General features: G+C 39.0%; 2 protein-coding genes across 12 annotated transcripts in view; both read right to left on the reverse strand.

The window, feature by feature from the left end:
- Positions 1–2,293: 2,293 nt before the first annotated feature.
- Positions 2,294–8,441, reverse strand: LOC124427245. 2 transcript variants are annotated; one of them, XR_006942923.1, is made up of 3 exons: positions 8,287–8,441; positions 6,716–8,219; positions 2,294–2,432 (listed from the first exon to the last, which is right to left on the reverse strand). XR_006942923.1 is itself a non-coding variant. In XM_046969884.1 (2 exons), exons 1-2 carry the CDS (start codon positions 8,439–8,441, stop codon positions 7,331–7,333), a joined length of 1,044 nt encoding a protein of 347 aa, XP_046825840.1. In that variant the 3' UTR covers positions 5,532–7,330. The 2 variants fall into 2 exon arrangements, 1 of the variants encoding a protein (XP_046825840.1); XM_046969884.1 differs by lacking the exon at positions 2,294–2,432 and having other exon boundaries at positions 5,532–8,219.
- Positions 8,442–8,477: 36 nt separating this feature from the next.
- The window catches only part of LOC124427235 (cGMP-gated cation channel alpha-1), a 53,386-nt gene continuing 37,123 nt past the window's right edge, over positions 8,478–24,740 (reverse strand). For 8 of the 10 annotated variants that reach the window (XM_046969854.1, XM_046969851.1, XM_046969853.1 and 5 more), the window contains 6 exons: positions 15,783–15,923; positions 14,331–14,483; positions 13,297–13,446; positions 10,139–10,306; positions 9,040–9,438; positions 8,478–8,746 (listed from right to left, as the gene is read on the reverse strand). In XM_046969854.1, coding sequence (XP_046825810.1) covers positions 8,478–8,746; positions 9,040–9,438; positions 10,139–10,306; positions 13,297–13,446; positions 14,331–14,483; positions 15,783–15,923 — 1,280 coding nt within the window. The remainder of the gene's footprint in view (positions 8,747–9,039; positions 9,439–10,138; positions 10,307–13,296; positions 13,447–14,330; positions 14,484–15,782; positions 15,924–24,740) is intronic. The other 2 variants (XM_046969855.1, XM_046969856.1) reach the window with 2 other exon arrangements.

The raw sequence follows: 24,740 nt of genomic DNA on the forward strand, positions 1-24,740 counted from the left end.
CTTTCTCTTTCTCTCATTATCTCTCGCACGCATATACAAACACGTTCTTCCATTCTACCTCTTCCATACATGATTATTTAACATTCATACGTTTCCTATCAGGCTTGTTATCTCTTATTGGGGCGATCGTAAAATTGTACGGGGTCATTCTGATCAGCTGTACGACCGGACTTGATGGATTAAAGGTTTTACGCGACAATAATTTTCAATTGTAAAGAGCTTAATCGCAGATAACGAAAACAATCGTTAAATATCTTCAAGGAAATGTTTACGGAAAAAATTTGACGTTTGTCTCACGGAAAAAGGGTGATCCGTCGTCGAGACTTTTTTCTCATATAAAATCGTTACGAGTGTTCGTTCTTTTTTTCTTTTTTCTTTTCTCTCTCCTTTTTTCTTTTTTTTATTTTTCTTAACTTTTACCAGCCACACAAATGTGTACGTTAATTATCTTTAGTTTCGTTCGAGGATCGATACATGTCTATTCTACATTTTACATTTTATTCATACAAAGTCCGATCGTACGGCTTTTTCCAAATTACCCTGTACATGATTTATATATTATATATATATATATATATATATATATATATATATATATATATATATATACATGTATGTATATATATATATATGTTTGTATATATATATATATATCTGCATGTATATCTATACTTATATTAATATTTATATTATATTAATATTTACAAAAAGTCGTTCGTTAAATGTTAATATTTAATATCGCAACCGTTATTATATTTTAACTTTATTCCTGAGTGACCATTCATAGAAGAGCCTGATTAAGAGACTCGGCTCCTGTTCCTTTCTTAGTTTTGTAATTATTTATTTGTTTATTTCTTTAATTTTTTTTTCTTTTCTTTTCCTTTCTTTTTTTTTTTTTTTTGTATGACGCTGAATGTTAAGATAAGGAACCGGCGTAGCAAAATGACGAAGATGAATTTCCTTTCCTTTCATAAGGTTATGTACATAGTGAGAAGTCAAAAATTACGAATAAAAGCGATAGCGATAACAGCGGCAATAGCATCGTAACAAAGAGAATTCATGAAAATTCGCGAATTTAATATCAGATCGTTGGAATCGTTGCGAGTGAACGAAGAGGGTAAAATTCTCGAGAATGTAATTGAAGCTATGTGTGTGTGTGTATATATATATATATATGTACATACATATATATATATATATACGTATGTATATATACGTAATAGATACATAATATGTGTAATAAATTTTTCGTTCGTCTCGATATTATATGTATTTAAAAATTTTCGATTTGACGTAATATCGCAGAAGGACGATCATCCTCGGCGATTACTTTCTCTTTTAATTGTAATTTTCTTGTCCTTTTTTTAAAATGATAATAACTCGCTCACGTTTCTACGTGATCTTCGATGACGATATTATGACGTGCATCTTATCGTATTAATTGTCACGAATTGTCATGCCTTCTTGACATGCGACCGCTTGTCCAGCATAAAATCTTTCATTATCGACAATGAATAATCCAAGAGCTTAATCATTATCAAGCTCGTGAGCATATATTTTGTAATTTTTTTTGTCTCGTTTTGTTTTTTTTGTTTTTTTGTCTTTTTCATTTTATTTTATTTTAATTCTTTATTAAAACTATGTTACGCGCGAGTGCCAGTGGCGTTTATAGATTAACGCACAGGACGCTAATCCCTTCTTGATATGGTGGAATGCTTTCGTTAAATTGTCATTTAATGAAAATTTAATGAGACGGTGTCGCGGGAGCGAGGATAAAGTACTGCGCGACATCTCGAAACATTAGCCCCTCTTCTTATTTCGTGAAAATTACTTTCTAGAAAATATTAACATAATAACGTAGAATCTGTCATAGAGATAAATGTATATAATGCGCACGCGCAACAGACAACGTTGGCACTTGAATAATATTTATATAAGTAAGTGAGTAATTAGATAGTAAGTAAGTAAGTAAGTAATTAAGTACAAACGTAAGCATTTATGGGAATAAATATTTTGTACATATTGTAAGCATCGTAAGAGGAATTATTTTCTTAATTTCTTCTGTTTCTTTATCTTTGGCAAAATATTTGATATACAAAAAATATTGATATGCACGACGACTGTTTTCATATTGGCAAAATTATTTAGAGAATTGTCTTTAGAAATCAAATTTCTCTCTCTCTCTCTCTCTCTCTCTCTCTCTCTCTATCTATCTATCTATCTATCTCCCTTTCTTTTTCGATGCGTACGGTGGAAGAATGATAAAGATTTTCGATGGAAAAATGTAAGAGGAAGACGTTAACGATCCTTGGCACACATGTACATACATACAATTCTGTGTTTCTTCGATGTAGACGAAATGATAGGAAACGGGTCGCATTCATCGAAGGTATGATGTTTTCCAAAGCTCTGATACACCGTGATTGAAAATTCTAAAAACAAATATATGGTATTCAATAAAAGGAATGCAATTCAATTCGAGTTTCTGAAGGAGGTTACAAGAAAGTTCGACGTTAGATGAAATGTCGTATCGTTTCAAGCGAAATATATAAATTTAACGAAATACTTTGTCTCGAGAGCAACGAAAAAGGTTGCAGAGGGGACGGTGTTGGTGGTGCTCGATGGAAATAGATCTATTCATATTTTATTCGGTCGATAGAGAACGGTCTCTTGGGCAATGTATGTTTGGATATCTCATATATCATCGAAAAATGACTTTGGTCGATGGTAGTAGGCGGCATGATTAATCGCGACGAAGGAATCACGTGTCAATTTTTATCGATCCGTAGACATCCTCCAAGGCACGATATATAGTTATTCTATCGATTTTTAAATAATATCGAGAGATAAGATGGGATTTTATTTTATATCCGTTAAATCCGCATTTAAAGTAATGAAAATGATGGAACGACAGATAGAATATGACATTCCAATTAAATTTTCTCCATGCGATCGTAATAATTGTATAGAATTGGCCGATCGAAGTATATTCTTTTCCTAGGGTTTGCAAATCCCAACGAAACTTTTTCTATCCTTTTTATTATTCAGCATTAATTAATGGCCGCCGGGTAACGTGGAAATTACATATACACGTACGAGTTTTCTACTGTTTGTTTATTCATTCATTTTCTTTTTCTTTCCTTTCTTTTCATTTTTTGGCTTTTGCTTTCTTTTCTTCTTTCTCTTTTCCGCCTCTTTCATACGGGGGTAATGAAAAATACGAGACGAACAGGAATGCGATCGTTCTTTCTTTTCTTCCGTTCGCGATTATTAAAAGTCGCGAATTATTTTATGTTTTGTTTCAATAAATTAAAACCATCAGAAATGGATGTTTAATTATCGGAATGAATGAAAAATTATCTCGATCGGTCGTCAAAATAAATTATATTGGATGCAGCACGCTCCGAAGTTTGAACGTCGATCCGAAATTTACCGACGATACTGTGAAACGTAGCCTTCCTTCCCCCTCCCCCTTATTCTTTTTATTAAAAAAAGTATCGTTTCTAACGATATAATTAAATGTAGAAATATCACAGTGTCGGCTGAACGGTGTAAAAATTGAAGAAGATATTCATTTTGCCTCCTGCGTGTTGTTGCCTTTTCTTTTTCTTTTTTTTCCTTATTACACAATAAACTCGGACTGATGGGCGTAATAAAGGTTTTGCGATAATGTTACGAGGAGAAGATGTTGATTACGGCGATGATGAAGAGCGAATTAATTTTTCACACGTTTCTCTGAGCTAGTCGTTGTTCACAGCGATCTTTCATTCAAAGTGTTACGATTAAAAAGTACGATACGTTGACGTAAATCGCTCCCGTTGCACGCGTATATAAATTCAATAGAGAGTTAATAATTGTCTACGTTAAGGCTGATTCGAATCTCTTATTTCTTTCATTTACTTGCAGTAAATAAAGTTCGCAGACGTTTATCTCTCGGGTCTTTATAACATTATTATTTAAAGGGAATATGATTACTTACATGGTCGTATATCATTTATGTAACTATGTAAGTTATATGATATATTACATCGATGCGAATAACGAAGGAAACAATTAATAATACAAATCTTTTTTCTTTTTTCTTTCTTTTTTTTCTCTTTTTTTCTTTTTTCTTTTTTCGGGAAATGTTAAAGGAATGTCAGTCGTTTGCTGTTCTCTATCGTCGGTATCGTCGCTTTTTTCTTTTTCTCCCTTTTCTTATTTCTTATTTTCATTTTTTTGTTCTCTCTTTTCTTTTCTTTCCTTTTTCTTCGTCGCGATACGCGAGTGTGTATATTGGTATGCGTATTAAGTTTTATAGAGAGGATCAAAAGTCGCGATGTACGGTTTCTAATCTAACGAATTTACGCGGAAGTTCATTTGTATTTCTCCTTAAAGTATAAGGTGGCAGTATAACTTAATATTCTCGGTGGTAGCTTGGCGCAAAGGCGGATGGACGACGCGTATCATGCGTGGTATATCTTTTCTCTCGTATTTACATAAGTATGTACTTATTAATATGAAAATATGTAAGTACTTATGTATTACGAGATAAAGGACGAAGGCAGTAGACGCGTGCGTGTAGATTCGTTCGTTCGTTCGATGCGATGGAAATCGAGAACGATTATCTTACGATTAAACGACTCGTCTACCATCCAACCCGTTTTCCAGTTGCTTCTCTTAAGATCTACAATTTTTTTTATCCCCCGCGAGAATCTTGTAGTAAGAGCACTTGATCGCTACTGTTCGCGGGCGAAGCGAGTTCTTTGTCCTTCTCCCCCTCGACGCAAGCCACCCTGCATACATCCTCAGGAGGCATTTACGTTTTTCCCCTTTTCGATCCCCAAGTCGGCTTCCACTCCAAGACGAAATCGTTCAGACATGCCGGATATGCCGATATGTTCGATCTCTTAGACGACGACGACGACGACAACTTTTCGCCATTGTTCCTCCTATTATTATTATTATTGTTGTTGTTGTTGTTGTTGTTGTTGTTGTTGTTGTTGTTGTTGTTGTTGTTGTTGTTGTTGTTGTTGTTGTTGTTGTTGTTATTTATTATTATTACTATTATTATTATTATTATTAGTATTAGTATTATTATTAGTATTATTATTAATTATTATTACTATTATTATTATTATTGTTATTATTATTATTATTATTATTATTATTATTATTATTATTATTATTATTATTATTATTATTATTATTATTAATATTATTCCGGAGGAAGGGAGGAGGAGGAAGCAAGGGCAATTAATTTCTTCTATGCCGGCGGAAGAACTTGGAATCTTGTCGTGTACGTGTGCAGATCGAGTCATCTCCATCTAATTCTTTTCACTTTTCTTCCTTCGGCGAGTAGCGATCGTTCTCTGAGAGAGACGATTACATTGAGGTTTAGAAACGGACGTTAAAAAAAGTCTCATTTTCTAATAAATTCTATAATTCGATGATTGAAAAATATTTAAAAAATCCATATCTTTCATTCGTACCGTTGTTCCGTCGTCGTTTGCGCCCTTCTTTTTTTTCTTTCAACTTTTTTTTTCCTTTTCTTCTACTTTTCTTTTTCGAGAATCGTCTCTTTCAACTTTTGGTTCCTTTGGAAAACACTTCTTCCACCTCCTCCTACTCCGACATTTTTTCTTCTCCTTCTTCTTCTTATGTATAGATCTCCTTTCGTTTCTTTTTTCATTGGCGCGCCATCTTTACAACGTGACGAAAGCCCCCATGAAATAGGCGAAGAAGTGCGCGCACAATTTCTACGCTTCTTTTTCTTTTTTTTGAAATGTGGTTCGCGTCGGGACAATGAACTCGAGTTCATCGAATCATTGAAATTTTCTCACGGTGTCTATCGTAGGCGAAGTGCGACACCGCGAGTATTCGAAGCGAACGGTTTTACGAAATCGAATCTGATCGTAACGTTCGTCGTTTTTATTTTGGCTTATGATCGCGTCCTTTCGTAGTATTCCGCGCGTACGAAAATAGAGGTAGCCTGGTTCTGCGAATATATATCTTCTTTTTCTTCCTCCTCCTCCTCCTCCTCCTCCCCCTCCTCCTTCTTCTCTGCCTCCTCTTCTTCCTCTCTTTTTCTTTCTATTATTTAACGATAGATTCAAACGATATATCGAGTACTGCCTCTATCTTCGTAAAGTTGGTTAACATTGAATCGTTTGGATGTCGCAAATGTCGAGAAACCGGCGTAATTTAGCGACTAACGACTATGAACGAAAGGTGGAGACTCGGAAGTGGCTTTGTCGCTTGGATGATGGATTTAAGTTGGTCCCGAACATGAGTTAGCATGGGTTTGTGCAAAAATCTTAGCTAAAACGTGTGAAAATGATGGCAGTTTACGCGTTGCCTCGATCGTATCGATTTGCGTTTTAGGAATTGACATTTTTATCATATCTCACGCTCTGCGATCGCGTTAGATAATAACGTTAAATTATTCTAGTTGTTTCGACGATACGCGAGTAATCCGCGAGAAAGACGCGAGAAGTTTATACCGTAGGATCTACTCGATAAAAGCGTATATACGTAATAAATAAGAGACGCGAGTGCACGCGTGCATGCGTGGATGTGTGTGTGTGTGTGTGTGTGTGTGTGTGTGTGTGTGCGCGCGCGTGCGTGTATGTGTGAGAGTGCGTGTTTGTGCGCATGTGTTCGTGTGTGCGGGCTCGCGTCTATTGCTTTTACGTAAGCTAAGAAAGAAGTCGATCGAAGGTATGAAAAATCTTACATCGTAAGTCCTCGCGCGCTATTCGATTTTTGATTTATTATTGGCAGCATGTACTTCGCGGTTTCGTATAAGTTCTTCGTATCGATCGTATCGTGTAATCTTCCTTCTTTATAAAGCAGTTCGCAATCGGCGAGACGAGGAGCCCTCGATTTTTCGTCGCTCATCTTTGGATAGAAAATAACGGAAGGTCTTCATAAGTGAGAGACAGTATAATCGCGATCTCTGTACAAACCCATTCTAATGGTTGCGCGCGGAAACGCCTCGATAATTATCGGCGCTCTACGACGAAAGTCATCAGGGCAGATCGGCCATCGTCCCTGAGACTATCTTCTTTCTTTATTTCTTACTTTTTCCTATCTTCTTCTTTTCAATCCATTCGCACGGCGTTTCTCGCTTATCGTCTTTCTCTGATTCTTTTTTATTTTGCCACCTTAATTACCATTATGAGCTAACTATATTAATTCTACGCCGCACTAGAGAGTACCGATTTTGACTATCGTGTCCCCTGGCAGTTTATATACAGTGACAGGTCGGTCAAAGTTTATCACCGATCATTCTTATCTTCTTCTACGTCACGGATAGAAATTGATGGATGTTGCAGCGATTCGGGTTTATTTACAAGAAGAGGACGATCATGTAATTGAAATATTTCGGGCTCGTAGTTCCGTTTAGCTTGGCACCGCCGTTATCGTCGTCGTTTTCGCTGGCAGTGTCGCCTTTAGTCTCGACGATCGTGTCGAGACGATCTATTTGACCTCTGTGACGATCGATCGAAGGATCGCTGTCGTTGGTATCGTCCGAATCGACGTCGATCGTTCGATCGTTGAGTTTGATCTTGACGACCGCGTCTACGGGGTACTTGCCGGGAGGATGATGATTCTCGTCGTCGGAGGAAGTGACACCGGCAGCCGCCATCCTGGCGCTTCTCTCGCAACGGGGACACCCGTTGTTGCCGTTCGAGGAGCCTTCGTCGCTTTGACATCGAAAACATATGAGATCTCCTTCGGTTGAAAAGTCGCAGTGTTCGCAATGAACGAGGACGAGGCCGTTTCCATGACAGAGCTCGCAAACTGGGCTATCCTCCTCCTCCTCCTCCTCCTCCTTCGGTTCCTGTTTTTGGCGCTTTTCCGTTTCCTCGACAGTTTCCTCGCGACCAAGATATTCGGACGACAAGAGCTCCTTCTCTTGGCGCAAAGATCGAGGCGACGATGAATCCTGAAAGAGTCGTTCGTGATCGCGCGGTCTCGGCGAGGAAGAGATCTCTTGAGGATCGCGCGAGGATCTGGGCGAAGGGCTGGTACGGACCGGGGTCTTGTAGTCCGCGCGAAGGAAGGCAAACTCTTCGCCAGGATCGAGACGTTCCTCGACGTAACGACCGACGTAAGACCCTGGAGTTTGGGGCCTGTACGTGCAAGTACGGGTCTTTTGGTCGCACTCGCTGCAAAGCAACAGGTTCGATTTGCTTCCTGGTTGCGACGCGTAACCATTGCACGTCCCGTAATACCTGTCAAACAAATAGACGGAGATCGAAGAAAATATGATAAGATATCGTTCAAGAAACGATTGGGTACCTCTCGTCCTCGTCACTCTCGAATAAATGCTGACTTAGGCTGCCAATCGATTTGGTGTCGCTGAATCGTGCTACTCCCTCGAATTCGACGTTGCCCAAAGAACGTATGCCGACGTCGACAGCAGCACGCTCGAGATAACGACGTATTCGCTCCATCTTAGCTTTGCCGCGCTCTCGCGGCCTTGTTTCTCGTTAAATGATGCTCTCGCGATTACGTTCGTTGTTGTCTTCGACGCTCGACGTAGAACTCGCTCCGCAAATTTGTAGCTCGATTTCTGCCAAACGTTGCTCGACCTCCCACTGTTGTTGATTCAATTTAGCGCTCAGCGTAGCGTTTTCCGTTTCCAAGCATACCTGACGCTCCTTAAGTCGCTTGATCTCCGCCAAAAGAGTCTCGTGCGTGTCGAGAAGAGGTGTCGCGCCCTCGCTCATCAATTGCGTCATGCTGTTGCACGTCATACCTGGGAACAGAACGACACGATTCTTCCTAATCGACGTAATATACCGACGTAAGAGATAAGGTAGTAGTTTTAATTATCACCCAGGTCAAATTATCGAAAGGTTAAAAGGCTAGTCGTCGCATTTTCTATCTTCGATCGGGGGTAGGGGAATTTTCATTGCTTCTACGGTAAAGGTAAAACGACTAAAGGGGGGACACCTTTCAAACTTTACTCGTACTCGAGTTGGAAACATTTCTTTTCCAATTGGTCGCGTCGGTTTCTCCCAAAGGGATAATCTTTAATAATTGACTCACCGGAATGAGTGGATTGCCTTCCGGTGGAGGGTTGAGTCGCAACCGATCGAGGCATCCTGGCAGTTGGATCCTCGCTACTCTGTCCGCTGCTGGTGGCACTCATTGGGCTGTCCATACTTCTGCTGGCGTTGACGTTGTTGACGTTGACGTTGACGTTTACGTTGTTACCGGGGAGAATAGAGCCTGTCGCGATGCTCGTAGCGACGCCGGCAACACCGACGGCAGCTCGCGTCAGCACAGGGCTCGAGCTCGGAGTAAATAGCGATCGAGTTCCGGCCCCTATGGCATAACCCTGCCCTCTTAATTTTTCGTCTAGCGATGACACCAGCATATCCTCTAGCGGTACTCGTGCATGTGATTCCACTAAACCTGGCGTACTCTGGCATCTGCTCATAGCCACTGAAAATTTTCATACGACTTTGTTGGCGATATATCGTAATAATCAGAAATCGGCTCTATGTTAACCCTTTACGCTAACGAACCGTTTGACGTTTACTTAATGACGAATCGAACAACATGTCAAACTAACTATCTCTATGATTTCGCTTTGACGCCAAAAGAAGATTACGCACTTTTTCGAAGCTTCATTAAAGCGTACGAGATCTTTGCTCTCTGTCATTAAAAAATACCTCGGGAATAGATGGCGTCTATTCGATCGTTCGTCCGTAGTTATATATATATATATATATATATAGTCCGCTTTACCACAGATACCTATTGCTAATTAATATCCTTGTTTTTGATACGCTTTCCATAAGCGAACACGTAGCACATTGAAAGGAGTCTATCCTTGCAGCGTTAAAGCGTTCTAAGCCCCGAGCAAAATCGGTCTCGTCCTTTTCTCGCTTCGCCTCATTTCATCTCTATGAGCTCTTTTCATTCGAACAATCTCGCCTTTGTCATTGTTTAACGAACATCGTTGAAATACTCAAGCGCCAATGATTACTCGTACGTGTCTACTTGCCTCTGATTAGATATTTGAGAACGGATTTCCTACCATATGCGTATTCGGTATTATTCCGTTAGTATATGAAATTACGTGAGGAAATAATCAATGATATCGATTTAATCCCGATAATATATGTATTAAAGGACTCACCCTTCTTAAGGGGCGCTCTCTTGTACTTTTCCAATCTTTTGACCGCAATGGATTCCAGTCGTACTCTGGCAGCTGGATATTCCTTGAGGACGTCCCACATGTCCTTTTTACTGAGAACGAAGAGACCCGAGTAGCCGACCGACCGCACGCTCGCTGTTCGTCGATTACCTGCGTCGATGTAGCCATTTATTGGTTACCAGGATGCATCAAGCTTTCTTTTTTATCTCGCTACGATCGATTTCTCGATCGTCTCTCTCTCTCTCTCTCCCTCTCTCTCTCTCTCTCTCTCTCTCTCTCTCTCTCTCTCTCTCTCCTTCTCTTCATGTTGCCGATTCGTTCTTGGTCATATTATCGAGTCGCGTGGAAATCATCGATATCGGACAATTTAATAGGAATGATTAATATGCGCGTGAGCGTACGATAGATTTTTTCAATCCCTCATTTTTTTTTTTTTTCTTTACTCCTCGTTATCGATACAAAAATGTGATCTTTTTATATCTGTATGAACAACGATAAGACATGTCACGAACGAGTAAATAAACTATTGTTGACTCTCGTTTATTCGCTCACAAAGCTTTCGTGGCTCACTGTTGCACAGGATGTTATCGGTTGGTCGACATGTAACGTACTTCGTACAACATTACTTTGATCTTAGTAATTTGGAAATCGCGTCATGTTTCTCCGTAATAACGCTTCGTATAATAAACCTGAGAATTGAGCGAATTTAAGCATAGTATTAATTTTGAACAAGGAGACTTTGATCGCACACATTGCTGCAAAAAAAATATTTGAACAACCAATGACTCGATTTTGTCTCTTTCATCGACTTTTTCCCAAACTACAAAATATTACATCAGCCAATAATTTTTTTTCTCCATAAATTATGAGCTCAAAGTTGATAAGTTTGAATGATTCAGATCCATTTGAATTTTACGAGACGTTCTCCTAAATTTTTTCTTGAACAGTTTCGAGGGTGCGAGATAAAAATCGAAAATACTTGAGTCGCATGGAAAAATATTCGCTTAGATGAAAACTACATAATATTATTAATTAATAGTTAATTTTATGCCGGTATCATATATCACTATGACGTTAATTTGATTTTCATTCGAAAAGCGATTACCTTCCCGTGCGCGCGTGATAAAATGCAATAAATTTGTATATCACTATAAGAATCAATATTTAGATAATTTGCTAAAATGATAAAAGCTAATATCTACGGTAATAAAATCGTATACGGTAATCGGAAGGGAAATTTCACTTGCATATTTTATACATTCGTAGGGAATGGGTACGCAATACATAGCCATAAATCGCAATAATAATCTGTAGAGCAATGGTAAATCATTGGGACACAATGGTAAAAGATTGTGAGTAAAGAAGTAAAGTATGCAATATATGTGCAATATGAAACAATGAAAAATATCCGTATGAGAAAATGAGGAAAGTATTTGCAAATAATATCGATCTTTAATTTATCGTTAATTCATTCGCATATTTATGCATTTAAAAAAATGAAAATATTTAGCGATATATATTTTTATTAAAGAACTAGACAAATTTAAATTTCATTTGCAAAGGCTTTCCAATAGTTCTCGTATTGTCAGAGATATTCGTACTATAGTAAAAGTTTATAAAATTGCAGCGTGTCGTTGCAGCACCGATCATACAGAAGTAAATAAGTACAAGAAGATCGATAAGAAAATCGAATAATAATTTAGGGAGAGTGTATAAAATTTAGGAGAGACGGTATATACGTATAAGCTATTTCGTCTACTAGATACTACAAAAGCATTATAGCACGAGGGTGTATTATACGAATGACCAAGAGATAGCGACGGATGTCGATCGATCGATACGACGTAATAATTCTCCAGTAAAATAACGGAGGACAATTTGAATGCACCGATGTATGTGAAATTTTGAAACGGACAATTCTTTTTTCGTTCGCATATGTAATGCGCATTTAAATCAGTTAAAATGTAGATGTTCGAACGCGAAGAGAAGACCAGACAAATATTTTCGTTACTTCTCCGAAGTCAAATTTTCTTCGACCGATTCTCAAATGTACAAATTTTTATGCATTTCGATAAAACGTACAAAGAGAAAATGATAAAGAAAGATACAATCAATCCGACTATTAATTATGTATTTTCAACGTAATCGTCGACTCTTCGATTCGCACTGATGCGTTCAAAAATTAAAAGTACACTTTAAAGATTCGAACAATGCATTTGAAATGGAGCCGCTTGTCGTATCGCTCGAAGTTGAGAAAAAGGTGAAAATAGGTGAGTATCGAGAAGAAGTATATAAGGAAAGAGACTAAAAAGGATGATGATACATAAGTACGTGTCACGGATCTTAATTGAAACTTGTCGACGTTCACGCAAATACGGTATTTTTCCTTTGAATCAATTATAGCTATTACGTCATAGTTTGTTTTGAAAAAAAGAGGAAGAAAAAAGAACACACACACACACACACACACACATATATATATATATAGCTTTGAGTACGTAACGATATTCGTGACGTCTATTAAATCGACTAGAAAGAAAACTTCTTTTTCCGCGAGTTTGCCAAACGATCGTTCATTGTTTAAGAGAGATTTTTCTCTCTATTTCTCTCGAACGTCGTAAACAAGAGTTTGGAGAGAATTAGCTTTTGGTAGAAGAAAGAAGAAAGAGCAATCGACGTTGAGAATCTTGTACGGAAGTAAAGACGCAGGGTGTGTGTGCGCGCTTGTACGATAGCGATAGCGATGACGTCAAATGGTGCCGGGGTCATTGCGTGAATGTCGATCCCGTTTCGATGAGGTAAAGTCGACAAATAGGGCGTCGATGTAAGGAAGAGAATAATATAATAAAGAGCACTCTATATATATATATATATACACACATACGTATATACACACATATGGGTATATATATATATATATATATATATACCTACATACCATAGATGTATATAAAATATGGATAGATAGAGAATGTAAGTATATAATATGTGTAGATGAACGTAGACGAGTTTAGATCGGCTCATACCGGCTCGAAGGCTTGCCCTCTCATAGAACGTGGTAAGAACGTGAAACGTGATAACGTGATCGTGAAAAACGAGGGGGACAGCTCACGGGCCCCTGCTTCGGTTGGAATATTTACCGCACTCTTTACCTGCAGTCCCCATATTGAGAATGCTGATCTCCCCGAAGTAGGAACCCGCCTTAAGGGTGGCGAGGACCGTCTTCCCGTCGTCGGCCACAACTTGGAGCCGACCACTGTTCACTATGTACATCTCCTTTCCTACCTCACCTGTGAACATAAACGTCAACTTCCTCAATTCTCCATTTCCCTAATTTTCCCATCGAGTCGAAACTGCCTGCTAATAACTATAACTACCGCTGCGATAATGAAGCTAACAATAATGTAGAAACAATTTTAGATTACCTCAGAAAATCTAATATATTATACGAGTTGGAGCGTTATTTCTATTATAGTATAATTATAACTCGGTCAAGTCATTGAACCGAGAAGATAGATAGATGAGAGAGAGAGAGAGAGAGAGAGAGAGAGAGAGAGAGAGAGAGGGAGGGAGAGAGAGAAAGAGAAAGAGAGAGACACAGAATAAACTGTAAGACGATTACGCTTTTTTCTCTTTTTCTTTTTTTCTTTTTTATCTTCTTCTTGTCGAAACAAAATTATTTGCTCTCTCAGCGTTGTCATCTATGAAAGAAAACGAGAAAGTCTTGTCTGTCGGATCTACAATCTTTGGTCTCTGAAAGGATCTTGCTTTAACGGCTTCACGCTCGAATACGAAACCATCCTTTGTTCCTGTCCGTTCCATCTTATCATTTTATTCTTAGTAACCGTATTTCTTTGGTCGAGAGACATTGCAGGCAGTACATCGAGATCCTCGAATTCATTTTTCCGCGGTATACCTACGGCTGTTGCCAAGAAGTTGGGTAGAGGAAATAGAAAAGAAAGAGAGAGAGAGAGTGAGAGAGAGAGAGAGAGAGAGAGAGAGAGAGGAAGAGAGAGAGAGAGAGTTCATTTTTGGCTCTTTTTTTTCGGTGCATCGACTGGCGCTTTTCCAGATTTTCGTATTAACGAGGAAGCATTGTACGGGAAGAAAATAGAAATTAAAAAGAAGAAAAGAAAGACAGATAAAAAATTGAAGTAAACAGATCCATATATACCTTTTCGACAAATGTAGTCACCAGGTGAGAAAAGAACGGGTCGCAGTCTAAGCACCAATTCGCATAGGAAACCAGCTTCTGTGTTCTGAAATATTTCAACCCTTCTCAGCGTTTCCAAATGTACATTTATCGCGATTTCGGCCTTCAACTTGTCTGCAACATAACGTATGGGATTTCTCGTAATAAGATAAACTTTTGATAAAAAAGAAAAAAAAAAAAAAAAGAGAACAAGAAGAAAAAAGAGAGAAAAAAGAAGAAGATGAACGTATCAATCCCAATCTTTTTGTTCGTCGCACTGAAAGAATAATATTTTTCATCTCGTAATAATATTTCATTCACATTTTCTCTTTATATCGGTATTATCGTTCGAAACTTTAGAATCTGCATTTCATGGAAAGGTTATTGCATCGAGAAATGCAGCTCGTTCTTGAAACGAAACGATTCCCTTTAATACTACTCTCCTATTCCTTCGTTAAGTCTCCTATACCGCTCAATGCTATTTCCTTTTACCGGAGGATTATTGAGAAAGACGTTTAACTTTGACAATAAAATAATAATTTACTACCATGAATTTCATTTACCTTTTCACATTACCTAGAGACATTCATATAACAATATCGCATTTTAATGGTGACATGAAATGAAAAATATGAAATCACTGTTAATGTTAATTTTCTAATGTTTTGCATTGTATAAAATAAAAACTGTGTTAGAGTTAAGAACGCAAAAGCCCAAAGTTGTTTCCAAGTTGCAAAGTTTCTTACGTGAGTGATAAAATAGACTCCGACCTCTGGGAAATGCTTAACGATAATCCGTAAAAGACATCTAGTGTAAACCTTTAGTTTCACTTACAAGTTATCCTAAGAATTTATATCTCTCCAATGTCCAATTCTCTGATTTTTGTCAAAAAATAAGGACGTTACGTTAGAATCGAGTCAAATTAAAAATGTAATTTTTTTTGAGATTTTTCACGCTATTTCAATCGCAATGCATTCTCGAATTCTGTTTATATTACGCATATAGATGAGAGCCGTGAATGACAAAGAACTCATGTCATGTTGAATATCGACAACGATCGTTTGTTTTGAGGTGCAGTCGTCGTCGAGGTACACAATCGTCGCTTCTCAGCAACGTTTTCCAGCATCTGTCATTTCACATCATTATTTTCTTACTACCTAACAATAAAAGCAGTTCCATTTTATTTCGTTCCAAAGTCTCGTCCCATACGCTTTCATATTTCCCTTCTGCTAGAATAAATTCAAGCTGACTGCCACTCGAAATTAATTCTTTCGTGCGAATCGTATATACGAATTATAGATATATGTACGAGTTAGTCGTGCGAAAAAATAATATGTATTTTCGTGTGAGATATTTGTCAATAGAGGGATTTAATGAACGAAATGTATAAACTAATGATTTAGTTAGTGAAAATGTAAAAGAAACATGACTCACCGGGAAGACAGCTAATGGCCTTCTCCTCGTCGGAACATTTTTGCGTCAACCAGAGATAATCGAACCATTTGATCACTTTCTGTTGCAGATGATTCGGCACCCGTCTCATTCGCATATAAGTTTTCACACCGTCCAACTTAGCTGAAATGAGAACAGAGAAAAATGTCAAAACTAAAATAATAAACCAACGAGATTCGTGTATCGGTAATGAAAATATATGGCGAGGATAATGCATCGTCGCATAACGTAGTACATACTTAGATATATCATATTCCATGCGACATTGCACCTTGATGCATCGAATTATTATAATACGAGCAACATTTCAATTTTGGGGTGCACCTTGCAAGCATATTTCATTATCTATTCTCGAATATCTTCGTTTCCACATTGATATATGACTTTCTAAGATTAATTTCCATTAGACGTTTTAATTTAATTAAATGCGATTATCCGACATATATAATAATAACGAATAGAATGATATAAAATTTTCTAACAGAATTTTTAATTAATCCAAAAGGAAATTTGAGTTATTAAAATAATTATTCATCGTTATTAAAGCAGCCACGGGCTTTTGCATTTACTTTCGAACATAGGATAAGCCATTTTTTTTTTCTGCGGAACGTTGCACTAGATTACGATAAAATTTTTTCTTTTTCCCCTCTTTTTTCTCTTCTCTTTTTTTTACAAGAGAAAAAAATATCGACATGTAATGACAATACCGCGATATTGTGGTATATCGAGCGTGCGATCGTTGTACGGGTCACGGCTCGATCACAATGCAATGAAACGGAAAAGCAAGATACGGTTACCCTTCTATACGAATTTATCGGTTTCGTTTATTGCTGCGAGAGAGAGAGAGAGAGAGAGAGAGAGAGAGAGAGAGAGAGAGAGAGAGGGAGAGAAGGAGAGGGGAGGGGGAAGTGGGAGAGGGAAAGAGGAAACTATAAAAACGGATATCCTTTTGTCGAAGAGATTATTTTCAAGAGACGACGTGAGAGAAAAGTGTAGAATTGATAATCACAGTGTCGGGGAAAAGATTTGAAAAAGGAGAATAATTCAAGTCATTCTTCGGGTAGGCATCCATTTAGATAAGGTTAAATCGATCGAAACTTCATTACGACTGAGGATATCCGAATAGCAAAGAAATACGGTGAAATTCGATGGAGTAGCGGAATAAAATTTCAATTCCAGATTCGACGAAATACATGCTTTATACATTGGTCCCGGTTTAGGATAACCGATCTATCGAAAAGTTCATTGTACACGGATGGATCTATTGCCATTGTTAGAAATGGTTTGTTCGGTTGTGATCGATCAACGACCGGACTAATACAATTCCTTTTGAGCCTTTACCGAAGGGATATTTTTAAGACAGCGAGAATGGATGGATGGCTCGGTTATTTGGATAAAATTTTTTCTAACGCAAACGAATCCTTAGAAGTGGATATATGAAACTGTATCGATTTGCGATAAGAAAGTGTCAAGGACGAATAAATGTGATAATAAATTTAACGGGGAGAGAGAAGGGTCAGCGGCGGCGGCGGCGGCATCGGCGACGACGGTGGTTTGTAGAATAGAAGAATCAATAATTGTACTTAAAGATTTCGTTGACTATTTTCGACATTGTTCGAGTCGACGAGAACTAAAGAAAAATTTATTTACGATTCGTTCTACTCTAGTAGAGAAGTATCGAAATAATCGCGACGCCGAGGTAACCTTGGTTTAAACCACTCACAGTCAAGTGGAAGGAAATTGGTAAGAGAATCGGATGTCGGTTGGGAAGTCGAAGAAAAGCCAGAAGGCTTGCTAGCGGAGGCTAAAAATAAATTAAAATTCGAAGGTGATCCTCGATGCGATTGTATATCTTGAACCATTCGATAGAAGGACGAAGAAGAACGAAGAACGAAGAACTAAGAAGAAGAAGAAGAAGAAGAAGAAGAAGAAGAAGAAGAAGAAGAAGTAGAAGAAGATGGAACGAAAAGATTAGATTAATTTCCATCGCCTAGAGGTGCCGCTTTTCACTGATCGCGATTCGTCTAACTCGTTTGAAAGGTTCGAGGAAAATAGAAAATGGAGGAAAGCCGATACCGTGCCAGATACGATTAATTTGCGATTAATTTCCTCGTCGGCGACGAGCGTTTACGACGAGAAGGATCGTACGACTGCGATCGTTCAATTTTCCTAATGACACCGAACAGATATACCCGTGTGTAATTTTCCATAAGGGAATATTTTGATTTTTCTAATGAGGTATAAGTAAGTAAGTACATATAGTACAGTACGGATCGATATACCCGAGAGAATAACCAATGTATTTCTCGTGTCTGGTTTGCGTTTTGCGTGTAAGAAGAGAAAAAAGGTAAATCGTTTTTGCGTTGGTTCTCGACTTGAATCAGAAAAATTGTTCGTTCGTTCGTTCGTTCGTTCGTTCGTTCGTTCGTTCGTTCGTCCATTCGATTCGATCGATTAAAGGGAACTATATTTCTCATAAAGCTTGATGGAATAACAATGAAAGCAATGTTCCTTTTGAGTAAAGGTATTATTAATAATAACGGGTGGGTAGTGCGATGGCGTTAAAAATGCATCTGGTAGATTTATCGATTTAGAAGTAGATTTTCTTTTGGCGAGAAAAAGTAGTCGAGAAGGAACAAGGTTCAGTTCTTTACGGGCGCACCACTCTTTTCACCTTTTAGAAGGAAATGGCCGAGTTAACGTCGCACCATCGCCGTGCTACCGGTGGGCTACTGCAATGGGAATTACGCTAGGACGGAAAATCTGCATTGGCTCTATGCCAGATACGTATGTATAGGTAGTAAGTACGTACGCGGAGCCAACGAGCGGAGCCAGCGAGAGAAGCCAGCGAACGAAGCCAGGGAGCGAACCAACAACCCCTTTGATCCAACTTTGATCGCTCCTCTCCGACTCACGCGTATCCTAATCTTTGTCGTATCGTCTTTGCTTACCACTATACGGATTGCTTATTATCAATTCTCTCGCGAACAAATCGATACAACGATACAATGCACGTTGCATCGTGCCACGGTCTTACCCCGTATTTCTTCTTTTTTTATATCTTTTTAATAGATACTTGTCAAACGATAAGATTGAGGTGAAGATGAATGAAATAAAGAATTTGTCGAAACGTCTTTTGTATATTAGAATAAGTATCGATACTATTACATTGGAACGTAGCCAAATGCTCTTAACGTACTCGACGGAATCGGTATTCTGGGTGTCGAACCTTTAACAGGGTTTCTCGTCGAATTCCGTCGTCGAAAATTTTCAGCACGCTTCCTCTTTATCCGAAAGAAGCATAAACCAAAGGAAGAAAACGAGAAAGTTTAAAATTGTGCCGTCGGCCAGCGTACGACTCTCTCTCTCTCTCTCTCTCTCTCTCTCTCCTTTTTTCTTTATTCGGTTCGTTGCAAGTCCATTTCCGATTGAAATCCTCTGCCACTTTTATCCTCGGTCCGTGAAACTTTCTTCTTGCCATTTTCGAAACGATTTCGCGTCTCTCATAACCGACCATTCGCGTTTTCATTTTGAGCGCCGATAGTGCCGACTTTCTTCCCTTGGACGATCCTCAAACGATCGAATCGAATCGAATAAAATCGATCCTATGATATTAATTCCCTGGAATATGTTCGAATTCGATATAAAAAGAGTCGTACAAAAGATGTCGAAGAACAAATGTCATATGCCAAATGCGCTATTCGCACGAGAGATAAGAAAAATAAGATGATATCGATTATATTATGCAGGATTGTTATTCGTCCGATGTTACGGCGATACCCTTTAATACCAAATTACGTATGCGTGCTCCCCACGTTGAGATGCACAATGTTCTCCAAGGATTAGCTTACCAACGGACAAACGGTTATCAAACCATTTCCCTATTGTTCCCTACCCTTTGAGCCCTTAATCTCTCCACGTTCTCTGTACCGTTATATTTCTTATCAGTTACTCGCGGCCCACTACTTTGCATACCGAATCGATTTTTCTCTATGTAGGTACACATAGGAGGTTGCTAAAATTCTTTTTATACAAAACGACGATTGGAATACGTTCAAAGATATAAGATAAAAAATAAATCGTAGAAGCTAACGCATTCGAATATTGGACTTGAACGACTACGATCGTTTGACTTTGATGGCAGGCTGCAGAAGATGAAAATATTTTTCAAGAAATAACCATTTTCTTAGAAAACCGGCCTCGCGAAAGAAACACGAAGAGTTGCCGCGACGTCTGGAAAGGTTATTTAAATATACATACACATAAATAGGTAACTACATATATTCAGTTTGCTCGTTTTTCGCCGACGAGTGGCAAAGTTTTAACGACGTTGCCCTCCACGGTGGTACGCGACTCGTTATCTTTCAGAAAGTAGCGTACCCCGACCGCTGTTGCCTCGCGCCTACTCTTATACCTTTTCTTTTTTTACTTTTCTCGTAAGCAATTTTTCCTTTCGCCTTTACCGAAGCGGATATTTTTTCAACTGCTTATATTTATTTATTCGACGTTAAGCAGAGAGAGAGAGAGAGAGAGAGAGAGAGAGAGAGAGAGAGACCCAAGAAAGCCACAGAAAAACCGTCGTTACGAAGTAAATTATTTCTAATAATAACAATTAATATTTATCGTATTAATTTATTTTGTTGTCTTGTCTATATAATATTACGTACGTTAATGTTATATGTTAAGCTATTTAGAGAATTTCATAGTTGAGAATATTTGAAAATTATTTCAATTTTTCTAAATGCTTATTGAAGCGCAACAAATTCACTCGGTTAAAATCGATTCCTCTCGCGAACACGATGCAGTCAACGCACTGTATTAAACATTCCATCGAAACATTTTGCAGCTTAATGCTTTCGAGCATTCTCAGTCGCTTTGCCTCCTATATATTTTATATGGTATTTTAGTATTAACTTTATATTTTACTATAATAGAATTTATATGGGGTTTCGTTGATGTCGCCCAATAATATTTGCGGAAAAAATTCTTTTCTCATTTCTTTTTCTCTCGAAACAAATGTAAAATTTTCGATAGGCGTATATATATTGGGATAAAGCATGAAAAGGTACAACGCCGGATTGAAACTTGAAGTACATTAAAAACCAATCTGAATATAGAAAAGCAGTTAAGTTCGCGAGAAGCAACATTCGGGCAAGATTATGAAAGTTCAACGGCCATCAGAAGGATACTTCGAATCTCGAAACGACATTAAACCCTACTATTAAATCTTTTCAAATGATATTTAAACTTGGACATACGAACGAAACATTCGACTTTCGTACTGGTGATTACTTCGGTCATGGTATCCGTAAACCTGTACTACGTGCAGATATACCAGACCAGAACTCTAAACTCGAAAGCGTGTAGTCGTAAAGTCCAAGTACTTAGAGAGATAGTCAATAATTACGGTCGAGAACTCGATGCAATGTGTAATATCGATCGATATGTTCCGTATCGTACGACCTACGGATTTACTTTGAGGAGAATCGAGAGTCATTATTATTCCGAGAAGGATCTTTCGAAAATGAAAAAAAAATTTTCATTTGCCCCTAGTCAAAATTGAAAATACTCTCCAAGGGAATATTTCTATGTGATGGGTTTATGAAAAAGAATGATTGGTCGGAACGGACGAAAATGCGTTCCATGGCGAGTTAATAATGCAAGAAGGTTTTTTACGAGTGGCAACGTTTTATCCACCGATTAGCAATTTACCGAGGGTACAAACGGCATAGCTAAATAAACGCGAAACGTTTCCTCTTTGTTCTCCTAGAGCGTACTTTCTCGGTGAGTCGATCGAAGAGAAACGGAACTAACTCTAGGTAACATTTTCTGTTTCGATCGAAATATAGTTGGCATGGCATCTTGGTTTCTAGAAGAATAATAACGGGTTATTCGTAACTAGTGGCTCGTTAGCGTCGTACCAGATGAGAAACGAGGAGGAACGAGGAATAACGACTCACCGAAGGAAGGACAATAGGCAATCGCCGGAATCGTGGTATCCTGCTCAACTAGAGAGAGAGAGAGAGAGAGAGAGAGAGAGAGAGAGAGAGAGAGGGAGGGAGAGAGAGAGAAAGAGAGAGGAACTTCGAAGGGAAAATTTAGTCGGTCCTCGACTCGAGCTCGGATTTTACGCGACTCATAGTCGCGATGCTTTTATCCGGCGCGACGCCGATAGAGACTGAGCGAGAGAAAGAGGAAGGGATCGATGACGTCAGCGGCAACGCTATTTTTAGCCACGAGGGGGGCGGTAGTAGTCCGCAGCATTGGCTGGGGTGAAACCCGCTGACATCCCCCGAGCGTCCTTCGCAAGCGTTCTCTCCCTCTCATTCATCCTCCTGACCCAAAGAATGGAGCAGCCGCGCACCGCACCGCGCCGTGCCGCACGGCACCGCATCACAACTAAGCAGAAGAGAATCTCTACGTCTGCGCGCTTCCATCGCACCGCGGTGCCGTTCGACCGCACTGCCGATTCCTCCTCCTCCTCCTCCTCCTCCTTCGCCACCACCACCACCACCATCACCTCTGTCGCCGTCGCCGTCGCCGTCGCTACTACCACCACTTACAGAGAAAGACAGATTTTTGATATATCGTTTCTCCTCTACCATCCAGAATGCTACTTATGTACCTTCTCGTTAGTGTCGTTTCTCCTTCCTCGCTGTCGTCGCTAAATTTATTAATTATCCTTCCGCATCCATGCTGAAGTGAGAAAGTAGATCGATCGAGCGATCATCTCGAGTTTTCTACGTTATTAACGTAGACGTATCCTTTGGAGAAATTGTTCGATGCGATCGTACTTGAATGAGAAACTAACGAAGAGAGTTGATAGAACTTCGCGCGCTCTCTCTCTCTTTCTATGCTTCATTATCTGACGTACTAGAGAAGTATCTTCATCAGAATTCGTTCAGATTTTTTCTATGCATCTATCGAAATTCGAATTTTTTGTTGTAACATGTAAAAGGATTCGACACTCCTATCACGACTTCGTGCTAGTTTTCGTTGATTCGCGTCGATCGTACGAGCGGATATCAATGTCCTTTTCATTTCCTGAAGGTTCGTCTATCGGAGTATCAATTTCGATCTGAATCGGAGGAAGTAGTCTGGAAATTCCGATGGGACTGTCAGTTGCAATCAGTGAAGTGTTTTCGTTGGATTATCAAACTGTCGGCCTGCCGGGAAGGAAAATTCTCTACGAAATGTACGTCCGTCAATTGTAAAATTAAATCTTCTAAATTATCGCCTAAAAAATAGTTATTATTATAGGCCTATAACGTAAACTATTAACGATAATTCGTTAAGTTGTAATACAGGTATTTCTAAAGAGATAGCTATATTACAAATTTACACGTTGCTATTTCGGTAGATGTAAAGATTAATCCATTTAGTCCACTGACCGTAAAAATGGAAGACTCGTAGGTAATTCTTAAAAGTCCAATTAAATGGGAAGAAAAACTTTTCGTTGATGGATCGTAAGAGTCAGAGAATTTCTCTGCTGACTTTGAGTCTTATTGACTGTCATTAGGGTTGGACGTGTCAAATTCTATCGGTTAGGTTTGCGAAACATTTCGGAAATTCGTCAAGTTGGAAACGTTGAAATGTTTCCGGTAACAGGACTGCTACTGCAATCGTTTCTTTGGATGCGATGATCGGGAATAGCCGTTCGACAAGCTTGGACGTTTCCGGCCGAGCCAAGGTTGGAGAGTGAGTGAAATAGGAGTGAGAATAAGACCGAGAATGAGACCAAGAGAGAGAGAGAGAGAGAGAGAGAGAGAGAGAGAGAGAGAGAGAACATTTGAAACGGATGAAGAGGAAGAGGACGGCCGGTTAGTTCGATTTGATACTACACTATCGGGGAGCACATTTGACGTGAGAACCCATTACGGAAAATTGAACGATGCCGAAGGGTGACCACCGATGCCTCTCGACGACAGATACCACGAATCTCCGGGCATAGGCGGCCATTTGCGGGATAGTACCAAGTACCGACATAACGTCGAGGACGATGACGAGGACGAGGACGAGGAGGAGGATGATGACGACGACGACGACGACGACGACGACGACGCACTGATACGGTATAATACGGACAAGAGGAGGAAGGAGGAGAAACCTAACGCTTCGATACGTTTCGCTTTCGGCCTCCCAAACCGCTTCGAGACCATCCTCTCTTCGTGTATATACCACATGGCTATGCATTATACGTCATACATATGTATGTAGGTATATAAGATTATGTGTACGTCGTAGCCAACACTTAGTTACATATACGGGTCTCTATGACAGACTCTTGTACCGATCTTGTCCCATCTTGCATCCTTCTCTTTCAACAAGGGAGATTAATAAAGCTAACAAATATTTACAAATCTATTTTTCTTCTCTTTTCTTTTCTTTTCTTATCAATAATATAAGGCGTTTAAATTTATTTGAAAGGTAACGTCCAAGAAACTATAAAGGCATTGTAAGACGGACGAAAGAAATAAATTATACGAGGATCGAATCAGGATCAAAGTTTAATTCGAAAGAGAAGAGAAAAAGAAAATAAAGCTGGCTCGAGTGAAGTTGGACCGTTTCGAAACTTGCTCCGTAGGGATCATATAAAATCAAAAACAAAGACGCTCAATGGAAATAAAAGTACAACTTTATTGGCGTTCCTTTTTCCTCTTCTTTGCCTACCGAGAATTCTTTGGTTGGTCATTGTCATCGTTTCTCTCAATGTCTCGCAACGACCGAATGCCCGTTTCGAGGGAAACTGTCATGTTTGAGTTTGTAATCGTGAATCGTGCGACGACGATGCATCAAACGAGCGACGCGACGGCTCCTCTTTTTTTCTTCCTCTTTAAAAGTCTAGTTTGCTCCGGGCTTCCTCGCAAAGATCGCTCGAGGTTGGCTTACAATTAGTTTCTAACCTTATTTTTTCATCGTTTTTAAATGCATATCGTCGCC

Source organism: Vespa crabro, chromosome 10, assembly GCF_910589235.1.
Source record: "Vespa crabro chromosome 10, iyVesCrab1.2, whole genome shotgun sequence".
Lineage (NCBI taxonomy): Eukaryota > Metazoa > Arthropoda > Insecta > Hymenoptera > Vespidae > Vespa > Vespa crabro.